This window comes from Camellia sinensis, chromosome 14 (genome assembly GCF_055761805.1).
Source record: "Camellia sinensis isolate YWXY chromosome 14, ASM5576180v1, whole genome shotgun sequence".
Lineage (NCBI taxonomy): Eukaryota > Viridiplantae > Streptophyta > Magnoliopsida > Ericales > Theaceae > Camellia > Camellia sinensis.
Window position 1 is genome coordinate 140,821,288 of NC_138974.1, and position 22,651 is coordinate 140,843,938.

The window sequence follows — 22,651 nt, forward strand, 5'->3', positions numbered from 1 at the left end:
CAAGAAAGATCTTCGAAGCTCGCACTGATGGAAACGAGATTTGCTCTTTGAAAGTCTGAATGGGAGCACACACTCTACTTCAACAAAAGAGATCCTTGAAGCTCACACTGATGGAAACGAGGTTTGTTCCTTGGAAGTCCAAATGAAAGCAAGGGCTGTCCCTCAAAAATCCTGGTGGAAGCATACTCTTTTCCTTGGCAAGAAAGACCCCTTCTGGCAGGCAATCGAGTCTTGAGAGCTCTTCTTCAAAAGTCCAAGTGAGAGCACACATTCTATTTCAACAAGAAAAGAACCTCGAAGCTTGCATTGACAGAAGTAAGGGTTATTCTTCGGAAGTCCAAGTGGGAGCACACATTCTACTTCAGCAAGAAAGACCCTCAAAGCTTGTATTGATGGAAGCAATGACTGTTCTTCGGAGGTCCAAGTGGGTGCAAGACTCTACCTTAGCAAGAAAGACCCTCGAAGCTTGCATTGAAGGAAGCAATGGCTGCTCTTTGGAGGTCCGAGTGGGAGTACACTTCTACTGCATTAAGAAAGGTCTCTTCAAGTTGGTAACCGAGTATACTATTCCTCTTTCTTCTTCGAGGGGCAATAAAAATTGAAAACTGTTTCAAGCAACAAACACAATGAAGATATACAATGTAGAGAAAATAACTTCTAATGGAGATACATAATATAGAGGAAATAACTTTCTTCATAACATAAGAAAGAAAGATAGAAAATTCTTAGACAATGCAGTAAATACAAATTGTAAATGTCATAGATAGACTTCTTCTACGGAATATTGAAAGTTGCCTCTAGAGTTGCAAGATCATTTGGAAAGCTTTCACCAGCTGCTCGGGTTGTGGCCATCATGCACCATCATAGCCATGTCTTCTAAGATATCCTGGGGCTCCTGTTCTCTGAACTCTATCTCATGTGCTTCGACTTTCTTTCTAAAGATCTTCTTAAGCATCCGGCACTTTTCTGTAGGATGTCCTAGTGATCGGCGGAAAACACAATAATTAGGACCCTCTCGGTCCTTCTTCGGCAAAAGCTCTTCGACATGAGGCAACTTCAGTTCCCCGTTTGCCACCCATTCTTTAACTAAGGGCTTCACCTCCTTGGCACTACATGGAAAAGGAGTGTCATCTTCGCAGTTTTTCCTCTTCTGACCTCTGAGTTCCTCCCCCTGCGACTTTTGGGTAGAAGACACGGAAGCCGCAGTAACAGAAGGTCCTCGGGATGACTTAACGCTAGTTTTGTAACTAGTCTTGAACCCGATCTCCTGAGACTGAGGTATGTTGATGTTCTGGGATGCTTCTATTAGTGCCGAGAATGTGGGTAGCTTGTGATTAACTAGAAACATTTTGTACCTGCTTAATGCCCCCTCTAGACAGATTTGAACCAGATAACTCTCCTTCACTGCTTCATGGCAATCCACAGCCTTGTCCTGAAACCTTTTGACGTAGTCAAGGATGTCTTCGCTTTCTCGCTGCTTTTCTTTACACAATGTAAGTGTGGTCACCTTCTCCACCACTTGAAAGAACTTAGAGTGGAATTTGTTAACCATTTCCTCCCAACTTCGGACAGAATTTGGGGCCAAATTAACATACCAACTATATGCTCGGTCAGTAAGGGACTTAGAGAATTTTCTCAGTCGGAGGACTTAGGGACTTAGATATATGTGGGGAAGTGGTTTGGAAATACTCTTTTGATCCACTGGGACGCTCGAGATCCTCAGTTGACGATCTGAAAAGAAACAAACACTCCGGTCGGGGGTGCTGGAATTAGCACTCCGACGGTTAAGTCAATGTATACTCTCTTAGTTACTTGTGTTTTAAGTTAAGCACAATAATTCTCACATCCCTCTTTCTGGATGATATTCTTTTATTTATATCTTTTCTTTCTTGGGCTTCAGGGGGCCCACTTTCGATTCGTCGTATAACTATTTACTCGGCTCTTTTTGTTGCAAGCCACCCTTCACTCGGCCCCTTACTCAACTGGTTATTTGGCCGAATAGGGTGTCTCTGGATTTGTGTATAAGACAGGGCCGAATGCGACATATGAATTTTGACTCTCCAGGTCTAATTATTCGGCCTCTTTACGTCTCATGATATTCGGCCCCCACAATATAAAATTGAACATATAAATAGAATTTAGGAAAAAAATTGAATGGATATATAGAATTTAAGAGAAAAATTGAACAGATAGTCAAAAAATTCGAACAGATAGATATAAATTTGAACATATAGATACAAAATTTGAACAGATAGTCAACGAAAAGTCAAATGGATAAAAAAAAGTCAAGGGGTAAAATTGGAAACAAAATGTATTGTAAGACTTCTTATCAACTATTTCACAAAGTGTGAATTTCTCACCAACAAAAAGATTCACTAAACTAATGTCTTATACCCTCTTTAAATTAGATTTATCACCAATTTTTTCTCTTTTTTATTTTATTTATTTTTTTTATACTAGAAATACTCTTCACTAAATATTTTTTTCACTTGACATTAAGGCCTCGTTTGAGAACAGGCTAATTTAGTAACTTTTTGGCTATTTGGCTAAAAAGGTAGGTAAAAAAAACTTGTATGTTTGGGATGACTTTTTGACTAATTACGAAAAGATGTGCAAAAAGTAGAGAGAAAAGAGAATCTTTGACTTTTTGGTATGGGTTGTTGGCTTTTTGGCTAATTTAGTAACTTTTTGGCTAATTGGCTAAAATAGCCTCTTGCCAAACGAGGCCTAAATATTGAGCAAAGCCTCATTTGGCAACACCTTAAGCTGCTTATTAATTTATTTGAGTCATATCAACTCTTTTATTTTTTTACATATCTTTTCGTAATAAATAAAAGACTCACTTTATAAGTCATACCTAAAACAACTCTAAGATGGTTTAAAAATTGAAAACTGAAGGTTGAAAATTAAGTATTAAAAACTAAATGCTTAATTTTTTAAGTTAAAAATTTGTTTGATAAAAATTTAAATGCTAAACTAAAAATAAGCTGTTTGATATGTATAAGAGAAAGTTTGAAATTTATTATTTTAAAATTATATATTTCAATTTTTATATTATAATGGTGATAGTGGTGGTGGTTTTGGTAGCGTTGATGATGGTGGTGGTGGTGGTGGTGGCGGCGGCATGGTACTGATGGTAGTAAAATGATGATAGTGCTGGTGAAAACAATTATAATAGTAATGAAGGAGGTGGTATAGTGATGGTGATGGTGGTGGTGGTGGTATGATGGTGGCAGTGACAGTAGTGGTGGCGTGGCAAGGTGGGGATGGTAACAGTAATAGTGATAGTGATGGTGATGGAGATGGCGGCGGCGGTAGTGGTAGCGGTAGTGATGGTAGTGTGACAATAGTGGTGGCAGTGGCACAATAGTTAGTATTTATAAATTCAATTAGAATTAAGTAAATGTCATATGACTTAATTTTTTTTTAAATTTTAAGCTACATTTTAAGATGTATTTAAAATTTTAAGTTATATCAATTATAATTATTAAATAAATTTAATTAATTATTACTTAATGCATTTAATTTTAATTTAAGCGCTGAATTAAATATCAAACACTCCTAAGTAAATATGTGAATAAAACCTAAACCATTAATTAAAATAAATAAATTAATTAATAAACTAGGGGATATGGTTTTTTAGTGGGCATTTTCTTTGATTTTTACTTGCAACCCAAGCCGCACACCAAACACAAACAAAACAAAACAATGTTTGTTTTCCATGAAAATTGCAACAATACTGTCGCTTCAAATCTTCTTTACAAGCTGATGGGTATGTTGTAGTAATCTGACTATCGGCAATGGCAACGATTTTCTCTGCCAAATTTGGATTTCATCAACCTACTCAACTTCAACTTCCAGACCCAACTTCATTTAACAAAGTAAGATTACTCTCTCTCTCTGTCTCTCTATCTCTCGCAAAAGCCAATTAGTTTGTGCTATCTGACGATTTAATGACAATATCAAAGATCAATGGCAGGCTAGATGTTCTACAGCGACCTTACCAGTTCCAACTACCCAAAACATCGATGGAGTCTCTGGAAGCAAAATTTCAGAGTCAAGTGCTAGTTATGAAACTCGCCAACAGACTCAAACCCAAGCTTTGGTTGATCTCCTACATCAATGTGCAGGGAAAAGGTCTGTAAGAGAAACAAAAATAGTTCATGGTTTCGTTTTGAAATCTGCATTTTCGGATAAAGACTTGTTAGTGTTACTCAATCATGTAGCTTACGCGTATTCGAAATGCTCGGATTTTAGGGCTGCCCGTGAAGTGTTCGATAAAATGTCTCGGAGAAACGTTTTCTCTTGGACTGTTGTGATTGTGGGTTCAACTGAGAATGGGTTATATAATGATGGGTTGAAGTACTTTTGTGAGATGCAGGATTGTGGAAAATGGCCCGATGGATTTACTTACTCTGCTATTCTTCAATTATGCATTGGTCTAGATTGTGTGGATTTGGGTAGAATGGTGCGTGCCCATATTGTTATACGAGGCTTTGCACAACATGTTTTTGTTATTACATCTCTCCTTAACATGTATATGAAATTGGGGAATGTTGAGGATTCATGTCGGTTATTCAACACCACAACAGAACATAATGAAGTTTCTTGGAATGCAATAATATCAGGATTTACATCAAATGGTCATCACGTTGAAGCATTCGATTATTTTCTTGCAATGATGAGGGAAGGATTCACTCCAAATATGTACTCCTTTATTGCTGTTCTGAAGGCAGTTGGGAATTTAGGTGACGTTGATAAAGGCAAAGAAGTTCACAAGTGTGTCTCCGAATTGGGTATGGAGTCTAATGTTCTTGTTGGAACTGCCCTCATTGATATGTACTCAAAATGTGGGGCTTTATCTGATGCAACATCTGTTTTCGATATGAACTTTACCAATTGCGAAGTGAACATGCCATGGAATGAAATGATTTCAGGCTATTCACGATGTGGGTGTAGTCAAGAAGCTTTGGAATTGTATGTTAAAATGTGTGAAAACAATGTAAAATCTGATGTTTACACTTATTGTAGCGTGTTTAATACAATTGAAGATTTAAAATGTTTAAAGTTTGGGAGGGAAGTTCATGGGAAGATTTTGAAGTCAGGGAATGATTTGATGATCTTAAGTATTAACAATGCAATTACAGATGCATATGCCAAATGTGAGTCCCTTGAAGGTGTAAGGAAGGTTTTTGACAGAATGGAAGAGAGAGATGTAGTGTCTTGGACCAACATATTGACTGCTTACTCTCATTGTTTAGAATGGGAGGAAGCTTTGGCCGTCTTCTCTAGGATGAAGAAAGAAGGCATTACACCCAATCAGTTTACCTTTTCTAGTGTGTTTGTCGCTTGTGCTGCCCTTAGTTTTCTTGCATTTGGTCGGCAAGTCCATGGCCTTCTGTTCAAGGCTGGTTTGGACACTGACAAGTGTGTAGAAAGTGCATTGATTGATATGTATGCTAAGTGTGGCAACATAACAGAGGCAGAGAATGTATTCAGTAGCATTTCTAACCCTGATATGGTTTCTTGGACTGCTATTACATCAGGTTATGCCCAACATGGTTATGTGGGTCGTGCCCTTCATCTTTTCAAAGGGATGGAACAGTTTGGTATTAAACCTAATGTTGTTTCATTGTTGTGTGTTCTGTTTGCGTGTAGCCATGGTGGTTTGGTAGAAGAAGGCCTTTACTATTTCCGATTGATGGAGGAAACGTATGGTGTGGTTCCCGAGATGGAGCATTATGCTTGTATTGTTGACCTCTTAGGTCGTGCAGGCTACCTAAATGAGGCCTTGGAATTTATACAAAAAATGCCAATTGAACCAAATGATATGATTTGGCAGACACTGTTAGGAGTGTGCAGGGTTCACAACAATGTTGAGCTGGGAGAGATTGCTGCCAAGAAGATCCTTTCCATTCGACAAGATTATTCAGCTACGTATGTTCTTTTATCCAACACATACATGGAGGTGGGAAGTTTTAGGGATGGAATTAGTATGAGAAAACTAATGAAAGAGTGAGGTGTGAAGAAGGAACCTGGGTGCAGTTGGATATCTGTGAACAGTAAAGTCCATAAGTTTTATGCAGGAGACCAACAACATCCACAAAAAGACCAAATATATCTCATGTTAGAAGAATTGAGGAAGACGATTAAGGACATGGGTTATGTACCAGATATGTGATACATATCGCAAGATCTAGGGTTACAATTTCTATAAGCTCTCGAGAAGATAGATATTTCTCTGTTTCATGACAGCTAGCATTCTGGCATTTCTCAACGCTTGATGTATTGCAACTAAACTAAAGGGCAAAACTATTTTCTTTACATGCTACAATCTCAATTGGTGTAAAACTTTTGTGTTCGAAGATGTAGAACAGAGCTTAGAATTGTTCCTATGGAGCAAATAATTCCCCAGATGATGAAAGTCTTCTTATGGCAGTTGAACCCTGTGCATTCTCCATAATTGCTACCTCTTTCTCTATCATAATTGAGAGCAGCTAAATGCCCCAAAAGTAGGGAACCCACAGGAATGCTTGTGCTACACTGCCACAATATTTTTTAACCCTCTTCGGTGGTAACACCAAATGCTTGTGGACAATAATGACATTAATATTTGTAAAATTTAATGTATAAAGAGAAATAGAGAGAGAATAAATTGTATGTATTATGATTGATTGATTTTATGTACATGGTTGGTCTCCTTTATATAGGAGATATGGGTGGAGAGTAGGTGTAGTGGAGTAGGTAGAGTAGGTGGAGTTGTGTAGTGGAGTATGTGAAGTGGAGTAGTTTTAACAGCCCCCCGCAAACTCAAGGAGGAGAGACACAAATCAACTTGAGTTTGGAAAGAGGAACAAAATAAGAAAATAGACTAATACATAAAAGAAAAGAGGATAGGAGACGCTGTATGGTCGTGTCAGACCGTTGGTGAAGACACTGTATGGTTGTGTCAGACCGTTGTAGGAGCTAACCGGAATCAATGTCGGGACAGTTTATGAGGTCATGTCGGACCGGTGTAGAAGACACTGTATGAGTGTGTATATAGGCTGCCCAAAAGATATACATGGATATATATATCGAGCCCTCAAAAGTCGCGTCCTCAAAAGGCGCGCCCACTGCATCAAAAGCCGTGCCCGACAGAAATCATCGAGCAGAGAGAGCTCAAAAGTCGCGCCAGACACGCGGCGATGCACGTGATCGACAGAGCGCGTGTCGTCCTCTTCGTCAGTGTCTTTATAAACCGATGCGGAGGCTGTGCAAACCAAACGAGTCTGAAACATCTGAACATTTGCATTATGAAACACTCTGTAACCAACCCTTTCTGACATTACCATTCTGAAATCGTGGCTTCTCTGAAACACTTAGCAACCCAAAACATGGCCTCTTCTTCCCGTGGTCTGCTCACTCTCTTTCCAGACCTCAACGAGTCCACAAGAGAGATAACTGGTGCGGTTGCCCTTGAACCTCAACCAAGCGCCCCTGGGTTTGCTCCGTTGACCTTTTCTATGCGGTCTGTGGAGCAAATAATGGCAGCGCAATCAGATATTGAGGCCAATCAATATACATTGAAGTCATGTGTGGAGACGATGACTGCAGTCACAAACTTGTCGCACCGGCTGCAGAGTAGGACAAATGAGGTGCAGCAGTTAAACGCCCAACTGGCTCTGCTCCAGCGCATGTATAAGGATGCGCGAGCAGAGATATGTGTGCTAAAAGCGGAAAACAAGGAGCTGAAGCGGAAGGCCACCGTGATGTTCCGATTTGGAGGTCCGCCATATGCTGCAGTGGAGGAGCAGGGGGGAGTGAACGTGCTCGGTGGCGTGGGAAACACGGAGGCAACACCGTCAAGGGCCGCCCAGGACGGAGGCAAGAAGAAAAGACCGGCGGAAGAGGCGAAGAAGTGAGGTCGGTGGGTGGCCGTCTGCAGAAAAGAAAACGAATCTTTTGTTGTTGTGATGGTGGTCTTTGTTGTTGTTGGTGTTGGTTTTGTTTTGTTTTGTTTTGTTTTGTTTTTTTTGTTTTTTTTTTTTTTTTTTTTTTGTGGTTGTGGTGTAAAATGTGGATCGAGGTGAGCCCCGACATGAATAAAATGAGTTTTTTTTTTTTTTTGTTTGGTTGTGGTGTAAAAATGTGATCGGGGTTGATCCCGGTATGAAGAAATGACAAGTTTGTGGAATGAAAACCGAATTGGTTGTGAATGGTTTTTTTTTTTTTTTTTTGTGTGGAATAAAATCAGCCATCATTCAGTAATGCAGTTGCTAAAGAGAAATATTAAAAGAGAGTGGTGGAAAGAAAAATTTAAAAGAAATGATGGGAAAGAAAAATAAATGTGGGTATTTAAAAGAGTGTAAAAGTAGTTTGGAGAAAACAAATAAAAATAATTGATGTTGAAAAGACGAGAAAATGGAAATAATAAATGCATCAAAACAGTTTCCATTAGATGTGATGATCATCAGTCGGAGATTGCAAGGCCGGTGGTGCTTGTGGATTCGCAAGAGGCCGCAGTCCGAATGGTCCCCCACCTGTAATGCACTCTCTTTCATGATGTTAATAGTGAGGGCTCCATGTTTAGAGAGTCGGTGGTGTTGTGACCAACTGGGCTTTGGTGTCCATGAACCATGACACACAGTCTTGTATGGCTAAGGTGGTTGTGAGCTCTTGAAGGAGGACTGGTCCAAGAAAGAGGTCTTGGTCAGATCCAATTTTGGGTCTTGGGCTTGGAGGAGAGATAAGAAGTGAGGGTTGTTGCCATTGTTGAGAGATCTGCGGCGTGTATGAAAGCACAAAGAGGCTGAAGTACATAATTGAAATTGGCAAGGTTGATCTGAACAAGGCTTGTGTCTTCACTGTGATGGAAGTCATGCAGAAACAGTTGAGAGATGAGAGGTCCGGCGGGCAGCCAAGGCGAGGCTGCCGCCCGCCGGTGAAGCGAAAATACTAGGTTCTCAACCTTGCTCTAATACCATGTAAAATTTAATGTATAAAGAGAAATAGATAGAATAAATTGTATGTATTATGATTGATTGATTTTATGTACATGGTTGGTCTCCTTTATATAGGAGATGTGGGTGGAGAGTAGGAGTAGGTGGAGTAGGTGGAGTTGTGTAGTGGAGTAGGTGAAGTGGAGTAGTTTTAACAATATTGATTGAGAGTGGGAAAGTGTGATGGTTGGGCAAAATGATATTACTAGTTAAAAGAAATGGAGAATAACTATTTGTAAATTGAAAATGAAAAAAGAAAACAAAGTATGTAACTTCATAATGACTAATATAGGTATTTTAAATTTTTTTTAAAAAAATTTGTTGCTTGTGTTACACATTTTGTTAGTTTGACTTAATGGTTAATTAACGAACGGGGCCATTTGTTATGTGATTAAAAATTTGAAGGGGTGAAATGTAATTTGTAAACGTGAGGGGGAGAATTTGTATTTTTAGCGTGTGTTTGGGAAGCAAGTTTCAGGCTAAATTAGCCACTACAGGACAAAACAGGCTTAATTAGCCAAATGAAGACAAAAACTTGAGTTCTGCTTGACAACAATCAATGCCCAACTAAATTTACGAAACTACCCCACATGATTTGTAGGGGCATCGCCTCAGCACATGAAAAGTAAAAAAAAAAAAAAAAGACTTTATCCAAAAAAAACATTTTCCCAGGAAAAAACAAAGAAAGTTGAAAAAAAAAATTAAAAATATTTTTTATTTTTTGTTAAAATATTTTTTAAAAAGAAATTCAAACTCTATTTATAAAAATATTTTTAAATATTTTAATTTTTTTGTTATGTATTTGGTTATGATTTGATTGTAGAGCTGTGAAAGTAGTATGGAATTTCGAGTTATGTGTTTGATTATGAGTTTTAAAAATAATTTATTAATTGAGTTTTATTTTATGTGTTTGGTTACGATTTGAGTGTAGAGTTGTTTTTAAATTTAAAATATTAACATTTTAAATTATTTCAATTATTGGAATATTTAAATTATTTAAATTTTTTTGTTAAAATATTTTTTGAATATTTAAATTATTTAAATTTTTACGATTTAAATTTTTTGAATATTTATTTTAAATTTTTGCTTATTAATTTTTTTAGATTATTTACATTATTTAAATATTTAAAATAGAATTAAAATTAAAATTAAAATTAAAATAAATATTTAAAATTAAATTAAAATTAAATTATTTAAAATACACAGGACAATAAAACAAAACCTCACTTTTTATCATTTCACAGAAAATGAAAAAAAAATAAAAATAAAAAACACATGAAAAAACCATTTGCAAAAAAAAACACTGAAAATACATAAATTATTTTTAAAAAAAAAGCCTCATTCAAAAATATTTAAAAAATTACAAAAACGTAAATTCCAAAAAAAAAAAAAGAACGACAAAAATACGCCTCATCCAAAAAGAAAAAAAAAACAGAAATTACCATGTGCCATGTAATTTACAAATAAATAAAACACATGAAAATCCATTTTTGAAATATAAAAACAAATTAACGTGTACAGATTAAAGAATGACAAAAACGTAAATTAAAAAAAAAATAACGAGAAAAATACGTCTCATTCAAAAATATTTAAAAAAAAAACATAAAAACATAAATTACCATTCGCGACGTAATTTAGAAATAAATAAAACACATGAAAACTTATTTTTAAAAAATAAAAAAAGTTATTGTATACAAATAAAAATAAAAAAGAAAAATAACATAAATTAAAGAACAAGAACTATTAATGTATAAAAAAAGAAAAATGACAAAAAAAACATAAATTAAAAAAAAAACATAAAAAAAGGCCAAATACAAACCTAACAAAAAAAAAAAAAAAAAAATCAAATCAATTGTGGTCCACGCCATCAACTGACATGGAGGAGCAAAACCAATTCCTTCACATGTATTAATTATGTGAAGGGCAGTTTGGTAATTTACCATGAAGACACATCACCAAAAAGCCAAAAAGTCAAAAAAGTCAAAAAGCCCTTTCCAAATCAAGCTTTTTAGCTCCAGATTAAAATAGCCAAAAAAGTTAAAAAGTCAAAAAGCCAACCTACTTCCCAAACGGAGGCTTAATAAACCTCAAAGAATGTATTTATTACTTGCCCTTTTTTATTTTGAAAAATTATACAAGAATATTTAGTACAATTTTGTTATAGCTTATGAAGTAGAAATATCTTAAACAAATTAAAAAATATTGATTATTAAAAAAAATTGAACTTTTACTTTTTTTATTATTAACTTTCAACTTGCTAGATCTTACACCCAAACAAACATATTATGTCTGCCTATATCACAAACGATATTCATCATATCTCATTTCATCCTAGCATGAATATTCAATCAACCTACTTAATCCAAGTGTTAAATATAGTAACTATATATTCTGCTTATCATACATACCATATTATATTCATTATCATATTTAAGATTGACATACTTAGGTTTCTCTCCTCCTATATAAAGGAGTTTCATATACATTGTTACATAATTATTCAACACAACATTCAATATAATACAGATTTCTCTCTCTCTCTCTCTCTCTCTCTCTCTCTCTCTCTCTCTTTTAAATATTGTAATATGGTATCAGAGTTAGGTTAAATAACTAGTAATTTCGCTTCACTGGTGAGCAGCAGCCTTACCTTGGCTGGCTGCCGGACCTCAACGCCTTCTGTTGTCATATTTTCCTATCAGTATCACTTCATGGTGATCTCTTCCTTTGTCCGCTGGTTCATTCCTACTTTAGACATCTCTATCATATTTTTTTTACTCACAATCCGTTTTTTGTGTGTGTGTTTCTACTCCACTTTGTCTTTCTCCCTGTTTCACCCTCAAATAGGTTTCTATCTTCAAACCTATTTGAGTTTAAAGGGAGATATTATACCTATATCATGGTGAGTATATTAATATACCATGTGAACCACCTAAGTCGCTCCCTCTAGCGTACAACCCAAACTATCCCTCTGGCGCATCATCCAAGTCGCCCCTTGGCATACCACATAAGTCGTCCCCTTTGACACATAACCCAAGCCGCCCCCTCTGGCGCACCATCCAAGTCGCCCATTGGCACACAACCCAAGCCGTCCCTTGGCACACCACAAAAGTCACCCCAGTCATCTATTGCCATCATCGTTCAGCACCACGTCATAAGTTATGTGTGTATCATGCTTGCTGGTTCAATATCCAGTCTCTACAATGGTCTGGTATGACCCCGTAAACTGTCCCAATATTGATTCCGGTCAGTTCCTACAACGGTTCGATATGATCCCTTAAACTGTCCCGACATTGATTTCAGGCAGTTCTTACAAAGGTCCGGCATGACCCCGTAAACTCTCCCGACATTGATTCTGGTAAGTTCCAACAACGGTCTAGCATGACCTCGTAAACTTTTCCAACGTTGATTCTGATAAGTTCCTATAACGGTCCGGCATGACCCCCCGTAAGCTGTCCCGACATTAATTCCGGTCAGTTTCTATAATTATTCGACACGACCTTAAACTGTCCCGGCATTAGTTCCAGCCAGTTTCTACAACGTTCCAGCATGACCATAAACTGTCCTGGCATTAGTTTTGACCAGTTCCTCAACGGTCTGACATGACCATAAACTTTCTCCCAGTATTAGCTCCGGCCTCTGATCTCTCTCAAGTATCATTGCGCCCCCATTCGAACTTTGCAATCTATTTTCCTTTTATTTTATTTTTTAGTTTTATTTCATGTTTTAGTTTCTCTATCCAAACTCAAGTTAGTATAACTTGAGTTTATAGGGGGTGTTAAATATAGTAACTATATATTCTGTCTATCATACATATCATATTATATTCATTACCATATTTAGGATTATCATATTTAAGTTTCTCTCCTCCTATATAAAGGAGTCTTCTATACATTATTATATAATTATTCAACACAACATTCAATATAATACAGACCCCTCTCTCTCTTTCTTAAATATTGTAACACCAAGTAAAGAGCTAGCTCAGTTTGTATACTTGTAGTCATCCCTAATTATAAACCCACAAGAGTGAGTTTGCTTTGGCCTTCCAAAAATATATATATATATATATATCTATATAATAAATTGGGATGATTTTTAAAAATATCTAAGAGATACAATTGGTTAGAACAATGTGAATTAACCTAATAAGATTGAACTGCTCAGATTGCTTGATTTGAAATAAACTTCCCATTCAAACAATTTTTAACTTTTATTTTACACAATCTTACATCGAAAAAAAAAAAGGGGTTAGGTGTTCCACTTATATAAAGTAAACCTTATGCTTTCTTTTAATATTATAGTGTTGTGCATGTTTCACTTCAATACAATTTAAATTTTAAAATAATGTTTAAAATTTTAATTGTTAATAATTAATTTTTGTGTAAGTTAGTTTTTTGACCTAACTAATTAGGTTGAACCGTTTTCGATTTGATTGATCTGTTAGTTTAACTACGATTTTAGCAATTTTATCAAAATATATTTTTTAGATTTGTTTGATTTAAAATAAACTTCTAACTTAAACAATTATTAGCTTTTAATTTACACGATCTTACATCGGGAAAAGAATGATTGAGTGGATTGTTTCACTTGTATAAAGTGAATCTTATGATTTTATTTAATGTTATAGTACTGTTTATACTTCAATTCAATACAATTTAAGTTTTAAAAGTTTCAATTAATTAATTTTTGTGTGAGTTGGTTAGTCTTCAAACCTGGCTGGTGGACTTAAACGATTCCAATTTGACTAATTCACTGATTTAATTGCAATTTTTAGCTGTTTTATCAAAATACTAACAAATGACCTGTACCTAAAGACACTTCTAATAAAATTAAATTTTAAAATATTCATAAGAAAGTAAAGTGTTGTTGAGTCATACCAATGCTAACAAAAAGAAAAAATAATCTATATAATAAAATTAATACAAAATTTAAACATATATCTGAATTCGACTGATGGTATGTCCTAATCGGATTTAATAAATCAATTCAAGTATCACTTTACATTATGTTTGCGTGTTCTATAGCTAACAGTGACATTAAAACTAATGATGGATAGAAATTAGAGGATAGTGAATTTAATACAGACTGCATGTGTTTGGATAATATCAATAGGAAACATGACAATTTTATAATTCTTCATTACAAACAACTAAAAAGAATAATTGCATTTAATAGATAAAAATTATTACCAAATAAAGAAAGATTAGTTACAAATAGAGCAAATGGATGCAGATAGATATTAAATTTTCTTATTTCATAGGTATCTATATGTAATAAATAAAAAGGGATGGTTTTAAAAAATATCTAAGAGATATAATTGGTTAGAACGGTGTGAATTGACCTAATTAAATATTTAACAACTCAGATTGCTTGATTTACAATAAACTTCCAGTCCAGACAATTGTTAACTTTTATTTAACACAAACCCACATCGAAAAAAGAAAGAAAAAGTGAGTTATCTCACTAATATAAAGTGAATCTTATACTTCTACTTAATATTGTAATGTTGTATGTGCTTCAATTCAAGACAGTTTAAATTTTATTTAAAATTTTAATTATTAGTTAATTTTTGTATAAGTTGGTTGATCTTTTGACTTAACCGATTAGGCTAAATCATTTTTTATTTGATTGATCCGTGGGTTTAACAGCGATTTTATCAAAATATATTGGTTAGTTTTAATTACTAATTAACTTCTAACTTAAATAATTATTAGCTTCTAATTTACACAATGCCACATCGGGAAAATAATGATTGAGTGAGTTTTTCACTTATATAAAGTGAACCTTATGCTCTCATTTAATATTGTCACTATAAAAAATTAAGGTCTTGACGACTAAAATTTAGGGACAAAATTATTTTTTAGGGACCAAATATTTTTGTTGTGAAAAATATCGTTATTATATTTTTAGCAACGAAAATTGGACATTAGTGATAAATTATTATCTATTTGGGACCAAATTTTTTGTCTCAAAAAATAAACCATTTTGAGACTAAATTATTTTGTCCCTAAAAGTCTATTTATTAGTGATATTTTAAAAAAATTGTCGCTAAAAGCCTTATTTTTTGCTTTTCGGGACGACCTTTTAATGACTATCCTCACGATGATAGAAATTGGTTCCTAAATATCTTTTGCAACAAAACTTTCACTTTTAGAGACGAAAACATTTTATCTCTAAAGCTCTTATATATTGTAGTGTATAGTGTTGTTCATATTTTAATTCAATACAATTTAAGTTTTAAAATTTTCAATTAATTAATTTAGTCAGAAGTTAAAAACTAAATTTGATAAAACCGCTATATTTGATAAAAATTTCAAAATATATTTAGTAAACTAAATAAATTTGGATTAGAAGTGCCTTTAGATACGAGTCATTCGTTAATATATATATATATACATATATCCTAATGGATGAGTCAATTGTTACACTAAACTATCAAACTAACATTTGTTTTAGCATCAGAGAAATCTTTCTATAATAAGGTGTCTGTAGTAATCACAGCTTTCCACTGGAATAAAATTTTCCTTTTTAGATATCAATCTTTTGACATGTGAAGAGTTGAATCTATCTTAGCTTATAACTCAAAATTGCTAGGCACAAAGAATTTGTCCATTGCCTCCTAAAAAAAAAAAAAGGGGGCAATGGCATAAACTTCTCCTTCCATTCCTAAACAAAAGGTTTGTTTCCTTTTTAACCTTCGAATTTTCATGCATTGATTAAGATCTCTGGAATCGAGGTCTTGTTCCTCTACAATTGATGTCTTCTTCTAACTCTAAACTCAAAAATTGGATCAAATAATGCACCATGGGTGTTTGAGTAGGACTATAAATAAGTCGAATTGAGTCAAATAGCTGTTAAAACAGATTATAGATTATAGCTTAATAGATTATAGATTATGACCTTAATCAGAAGTTGTTAATCTGTTTGGTATAGCTGTTGGATTATAGATTTAAGTTGCTGAGTAGTGTTTGTTAAATAAGCTGTGAAGTAACTGTTTCAATTAATTTTTATTTTTTATTATTCACTATTTGTCTACATTTCTCATAAAAAAAAATAATAATATTTTATAGTCCATTTGTGTCTTTTTCTATTTTAAAAAAAATAAAAAATAAAAAAATCTAAGAATATAATCGTGAATTAACATGTTCACAACAGAAACTGATAATCAGAAGCAAGGGGTGAGCAGCTTCTCAGAATCAGCTTTTTTGACTTAAAATAAGTTGTTAAAATCAGAAGCTATTTGAAATAAGTTTAATCAAACAGTCCAAAATAACTTTTTAAAAGTCAGAAGCCATAACTTGGCTTAAAAATGCCCCACCAAATACCTCCAATGAATTGTTTAAGACTAGTTTGAACAAGTTTAAAAAATGAGTTTGAGTTTTGTTTATTATGTTTCAAGCTGACCTCAAAAATAGATTCAAGTTTTTTATTTATTATTATTATTATTTTAATGAAATTTTATAGTGAACATAAAATTATCGACCAAATTTAAGTTCAACTCACAAAATTAACAATCATTAAAATATGTTCAAACTTAGCTTTCAACCTAATAAATCAAAATCTCAAATGAATTTTTAGGTCTTATTTGATTAGTGAGATTATGAAGGGATTAATAATCCATAGGATTAGTGCAGGAATAATTATCCAGTTAAATTAATGGGATAAATAACTCCCTCTTGTTCACATTTGTTTTACAATAGATATGAAAATATATAATTCTAATTATATGTTTGCTTTGTGTTAATTGTATGATTAAAAAATTGTCAACTTTATTGAATGAAATGTTCGTCGGAATCTAATTCAAATAATAGACATTAAAATCAAATACTAAAATGTGAGTCCTATAATTTAATAATTTTAATTCTATATTATAATTTGCTCATTTAAATATGCCCTTAATGTATCAAATATGAGTCGCGCTCAAATTACTTCTTGTGTCCAACTCATTTGTGATGTCTCCGAGATAGTAGATTAGAACATGGGTGTTGAAAGGTGGAGGATTCTGAAGATGAAGACAAAAATATACTACACTTTTCGACCAGTATGGACCGCAAAATGCACCTGATTATTCCTTTTTCACCATCAGATGCTGATATCTACAAAGGAATTAAGCTTTTTAGCGGCCTGCACCTTGTAAACTCGGTAACATTTGTACCTCAGAGGTCATAACTGTTTGACATGTGTCACTCAATAAATACCCATCATGGTGAGAGACAAAACTAAAAAATATTAACAATGACTAGCATAGTTTTGTGTTGTCCCAACATCAATAGCAAAACTGGTAGAGCCTGGAGGATACTCTCTCATCTTGGAAATTTTTTTTTTTTGGGTGTTTGTTAAAAGCTGGTTGTTTGTTAAAACATTTTTTTTCTGAAGCAACTGGCCAAACAACTTTGAAGTATTTCTCAAAAAATGGAGACATGCCAAACAGGAATATCTATATAATAGGGACTATATTAAACTTCTGATTTCTAATTTTCTTATGTGGTAAAATTGAATATATATATTATATAATGTAATTTTAACCTCTCCTAATATTCAGAGAATTTTTATTTATTTATTTTTTTTAATGCCTCCTGTTTCAAAATAAGAGGTCTTCTTGTTTTCTTTTTCTCTTTTGGACCACGTTTTTGGAATCTTACGGTTTTTAAATCTACTTTGTTGTCACAATTATTCCTTTATTAGCTTTTTTCTTGCAATTTCTTTCATATACCCTACTTTTGTAGATGCAACTTGCATGAAGGAAGGATAACTTAGAGAGTAAGACACTTTAATAATTTTTACTTATATTTATTTTTCAGTTGCTAAAGTGATTTTCAATGGTATAGATAATAATAGGAATAATTTCAGATGTGTTGGTGGTGTGAATATATGCTAGCATCCCACATTACATTATTAAGCTACATATGCCATAACTGTATTCTGTTATCTGAATTATTACTTAATACTTTACGAATCATAATTTAAAAGGCGAATATGAGATAAATGAAGAAACAATAATAATAATAATCAATAGTGTAAAGTGAGAAATGTGCCTTGTGCAAGTGAAAACTACGCAATTTTTGCATAGTTTTCCATTTATATGATATTCTCCCTTTGTTATTGAATTCTTATCACTTATTTATTTATTTATTTATTTTGGGGAGGTTGTTAAAGGGCCGTTGGGGGAATGATATAGGTGTCATAAATTTGATATGTAAAGGCAAAAGTTTGTTAGTTAGAATAATAGTTTACCTTGGAGAGATTTGTTTTTATCTAAGTGTTTGGGGCCTTGGTTTTGTCAAATATATCATTGTTCATACCTATCCAAATAGTTAGCTAAAAAGGCTTGCTTAGTATTGTTGTTGACAATATTTATATCAATTTATAGTGATATATATATATATATATATGTATATTGAGTCTTGTAGCAGATGAGGAAGAATTTTATGAAAGATTATTGAATTCAAGATCAATGTTCTTTCATCCATCTAATCTGCATCTTCCTCTTTATTTGATTCCTCACCCATTTTTGATCGGATCATAATACTTTCAATGACTTGCATTGAGGAGAAGCATGAATTTTGATACAGTTCTGTTTGTTTTCAGTCAAGAAGAGAGTTGAGCACAACTCACCTTTTTTCTTGTTACTCTTTCACTGTAAATGAACAACACCCAACAGACTGGTTTCCAAGAAAGAGTTCAACAAAACCATGGCTTGGTCTATGATTGTAGCAGTTTAGAACACGCCAACCAATCTTCCCAATTTCCTGGTCGTTGTCAGATGGGGATTTGCATTGATTCATCATCAGCGATGGAGGGAGGAGGATCACAGCAACACAACTTTGGTTGTGGTGGGCATGCTAATTCATCAAGTACCATCATGAGTCGTATCGGTTCACCATCTTCTGCTTTTTATGCAACCGAGCGTTACATGGGCTTTCCACAATATGGGTATCAATCTGGAAATCCCATTGTCCCCTCCCAACAACCCGAGAATTATGATCTGCAAACTCCATCATATCTATCTGCAGGGGATAGTTTTTATTTCGATACACCAGAGCAAGATGACCCCAATTTGCAGTCCAAACATGCCCTGCAATCTGATGCGAAATCCCCCTTTGGTAGCAATAAAAACTACAGTTCTGATGAAAGATCCTGTAAAACTCCATGCAACAATTTCTCAGAAAGAGAACACATTTTTATGCTGAAAAGAAAGTTGCTTAGTGATTTTGATAATTCAGATATGAGGCAGCCTTCAATTCCTTTTTGAAAGAAATCGGGATCTTAGTGTAAGTCTTTTTTTTATAACTTGACGTTCTATGCATTGATTCATGTATGGTGTTTATTTATTTTTATTTATTTTTATTGCTAGCTATCTTTGGATGCTCGGAAATTAATTTGGCATCTTTTTTACTTCATTTTCTTATGTTTTCTCTTTTCTTTTCCGTTACCTCCACAGCCCATGATCCAAAAAACAGGGATTCATCTCATCCTGGTTATATGTATGTATACATGACAGGTTTGTCACAACTTGTATAATTCTCAGCATGAACATTTGAGGCAGTCTGCAGCTAGACCTGGTGGAGGTGTTTCAGTTACTTCTGGTAACTCTGGATCAGCCATTTCAAGTAAAACACGAATTCGATGGACTCAAGATCTTCATGACCGCTTTGTCGAGTGTGTAAATCGCCTCGGTGGAGCAGAAAGTAAGTAGCTTTGACATGACCCTTTTGTGCAGGTATTGAAACAGCTATTATTAATTGATCATTAACCCTTTTTTTCAATCAAAATTTTAGAGGCAACACCGAAGGCGATACTGAAGCTAATGGACTCAGAGGGGTTGACCATCTTTCATGTGAAAAGCCATTTGCAGGTGCTAATAACATTTTAAAGAACTTTGTTGTTTAAGACCTGTTTGGTATCTTGATGTTAGAGATCTAACGCGATTGTTTGCCTTTCTTTTTCCGTTTGCTTTGTAGAAATATCGAATTGCAAAGTACATGCCAGATTCTGCAGAAGGTAAATCTAATCCTGAATAACACTAATTGATCATTGAATTGATTTTGATCATTTGCGATAGTGTACTAAAATCTGATCTTAAGAACATATATAGGGCCTGTTTGTTACAATTTATTCGAACTTGAAACTCAATTTATAAGTAGAATCTAAAAAACAATTCCTTCCCAGCTCAACGATAATTAGTTTTTTAACGTTATTTTGCCCCAAATTTGAAATAAAAAATAAAAAATTCATAAGCGGCATCAATAACTATGCCAAACAAGGCAATAGAGCATTCCACAAAATTAGATCATGTCATGTATTGTTCTGATGAGAAGAAACTCCTCAGATATATATATACACTTGCAATTAGATGTGAATTATCATGCAGTTTTCCTCAACTTGTTCGATTAATTATGCATTTCATCTACTTTAAATATATCAAACACATCAATCAGGCGAGTCTAGGAATAAATTCTAATCTCAATCTTTCTTCCTTTGTCAACTGCAGGAAAATCTGAGAGGAAGAATAACATGAATGATGCAGCACAGATTGATATTAAAGCGTAAATTTTCAAAGAATCACTTGAATATAATTTTGAGTGCTAGTTTATTAATAATCACTTTTTCTTCCAACTTTCTGCATGAAACAGCCACTTCGTATCTGACAACAAATTTTAATTTGTCTGGCAGTTGCTTGCAAATCAGGGAGGCATTACAACTACAACTAGATGTCCAGAGAAGGCTTCACGAGCAGTTAGAGGTATAGTATCTCTTTATTCTTACTTTTTTTGGTGGACTTTTCTGTTTTTTGTTTTGTAATTTGATTTTTTAGAACTATTTCTGGAAACCGTTTTTGGGAAACTTTTCTTAAAAAAACTCACTTTTTAGGAAACACTAATAGTTATTTTAAAATTTTTGGAGACTATTTTCACAGGAAAGTGAAAACCATATGAAAATAGTGGGTGTTTTCAAACTTTTCATTATTTTTGCTACCGAAACATAAACAACAAAAACAAAAATGAAAATGAAAATGCAAGCAAACAAGCTAATCTTGTCTTATACGTTCTTTTCATCATCATCATCATCATCATCATCATCATCAGATTTCTTTTTTTTTTTCTTTTTTTTTTTAAATGTTTTTTCGAATAGATCCAGAGAAATTTGCAGCTGAGGATTGAAAAACAAGGGAAGCAGCTGAAGATGACGTTTGACCAGCAACAGAAAACAAGCAGCAGCCTCTTTGAGAGGCATAATTCAAATAACACTTCCCCTGATGAGCCAATTGCTTATGGTTCTGGAAATACCCACTTCCCATCCAAAATAAGTTAGTTTCCAAATGCTACAACCACATTTTTATGTTGCCTTTTCCACATCCATATTCCATACTGTTGGTGATAATTACAAATAACACACCAGAAAATACGAGTAATAAAAGTTACAATGACTACTATAACGGCTGAGGCACGGGAAACTCGCTTTCTTTAAGGAGATTCAAGTCCTCTGCGGTTAGGCAAAGTCTTACACCCGTGCAGCAGAAAAAACCTTGACTTGTCCCCCCAAGATACAACAGCCCGACTAAGTCGTATGATTCACCAATACTGCACAATTGGTTGAACCCAAAACTTTATCACACACACCCTTTTTATTTGCCTGATAATCTCACACTAGACATAACAAAGGAACAAAACTTCTTCACTCGTGTGTATTCTCAAAGATAGGACATAAGTTAATATATATAGAAATAAAAAAAAAAAAAAAAAATCTTGGTGGATAAGTTACTAGAGATAAGACCAAGACTTGGTGAAGACTACATGAAAGACTTGGAAGACATGGACTTGACTTGGAAGTCTTGGAATGGATAGGAATGGGAAGACATGGAGAGAAAGAAAAGAAAAGCCAACCTATAACCCATTATATATTAAAATACCTGCTAACATTCCCCCACCTATTTTAATATTATAGGTAACAAAAACTGAGATTATTAGGCAAATAAGGATATTATGCATCATGGTAGGTGTGCTCTGCATTGAACCTCCATTAGTGAAACAATAATATCTACTCCAGAGCCAATAGTATGCTCAGCATTGAACTATGACTACTTAAGGGAAATAAATAATTATTGCACACACATAATATTCCAGGTGTTCACAAAAGCTTTAAAAGCTAGCACATTACGGCCTTGTGCGATCCCAGGATTCATGAGTGTGTTTGAAAATTAGCCCAAATCTCATAGGTAGCGGCCCCACTACCACACTCACATAGGTGAATTCTGTCAAGGGTGCTCCTGTAACTATGACACCCCACTCAATAAGAGCTACAGAAATTCATTAAGAGTTTTTAATAACTCAACCTCTACAACGTTACAGGATAAATGCACTTACATCATAGGGATGGGTAAAAAGTAATTTGGTGCATTTCTCGCGGTCATCATATGATCGTTTTTCTCATTGAACCCAGTTACAAGATCTCTGGTCCCTGGGTTGAGTATCCTCATACATGGCTCTTGCTATATTCAATGGGCTTTAACCCCATCCCCCTCAATGTATTCCAGACTCTATCTCTTGCTAAGGCCTTAGTTAATGGATCTGCAAGATTATCATCAGATTTAATATAATCCACATTTATAATGCCATTATTTATATAAGATCTCACAGTACTGTATTTTCTTCTGATAGGTCTGGATTTAC

At 34.1% G+C, this 22,651-nt stretch overlaps 2 protein-coding genes across 3 annotated transcripts; both read left to right on the top strand.

The window, feature by feature from the left end:
* The first annotated feature begins 3,673 nt into the window (after positions 1 to 3,673).
* LOC145807839 (pentatricopeptide repeat-containing protein At2g27610-like) lies at positions 3,674 to 6,295 on the top strand. 2 transcript variants are annotated; one of them, XM_082906799.1, is made up of 2 exons: positions 3,674 to 3,881; positions 3,980 to 6,295. In XM_082906799.1, exons 1-2 carry the CDS (start codon positions 3,801 to 3,803, stop codon positions 6,017 to 6,019), a joined length of 2,121 nt encoding a protein of 706 aa, XP_082762925.1. In that variant the 5' UTR covers positions 3,674 to 3,800; the 3' UTR covers positions 6,020 to 6,295. The 2 variants fall into 2 exon arrangements, 1 of the variants encoding a protein (XP_082762925.1); XR_014351267.1 differs by having other exon boundaries at positions 3,680 to 3,881; positions 3,969 to 4,122.
* Positions 6,296 to 18,561: 12,266 nt separating this feature from the next.
* LOC145807342 (uncharacterized) lies at positions 18,562 to 21,651 on the top strand. The gene is made up of 7 exons (XM_082905331.1): positions 18,562 to 19,230; positions 19,483 to 19,669; positions 19,760 to 19,836; positions 19,943 to 19,982; positions 20,473 to 20,527; positions 20,655 to 20,724; positions 21,114 to 21,651. Exons 1-7 carry the CDS (start codon positions 18,625 to 18,627, stop codon positions 21,291 to 21,293), a joined length of 1,215 nt encoding a protein of 404 aa, XP_082761457.1. The 5' UTR covers positions 18,562 to 18,624; the 3' UTR covers positions 21,294 to 21,651.
* The last annotated feature ends 1,000 nt before the right edge of the window (positions 21,652 to 22,651 follow it).

What these genes read in the sequence shown, in the direction of transcription:
- LOC145807839 (XM_082906799.1), top strand. Translation starts at nt 3,801, where the DNA reads ATGGCAACGATTTTCTCTGCCAAATTTGGATTTCATCAACCTACTCAA. An exon ending in ACCCAACTTCATTTAACAAA is followed by an intron (nt 3,882 to 3,979) that starts GTAAGATTACTC and finishes GATCAATGGCAG; the next exon opens with GCTAGATGTTCTACAGCGAC.
- LOC145807342 (XM_082905331.1), top strand. Translation starts at nt 18,625, where the DNA reads ATGAACAACACCCAACAGACTGGTTTCCAAGAAAGAGTTCAACAAAAC. An exon ending in ATGTGAAAAGCCATTTGCAG is followed by an intron (nt 19,837 to 19,942) that starts GTGCTAATAACA and finishes TTTGCTTTGTAG; the next exon opens with AAATATCGAATTGCAAAGTA. An exon ending in GCACAGATTGATATTAAAGC is followed by an intron (nt 20,528 to 20,654) that starts GTAAATTTTCAA and finishes TTTGTCTGGCAG; the next exon opens with TTGCTTGCAAATCAGGGAGG.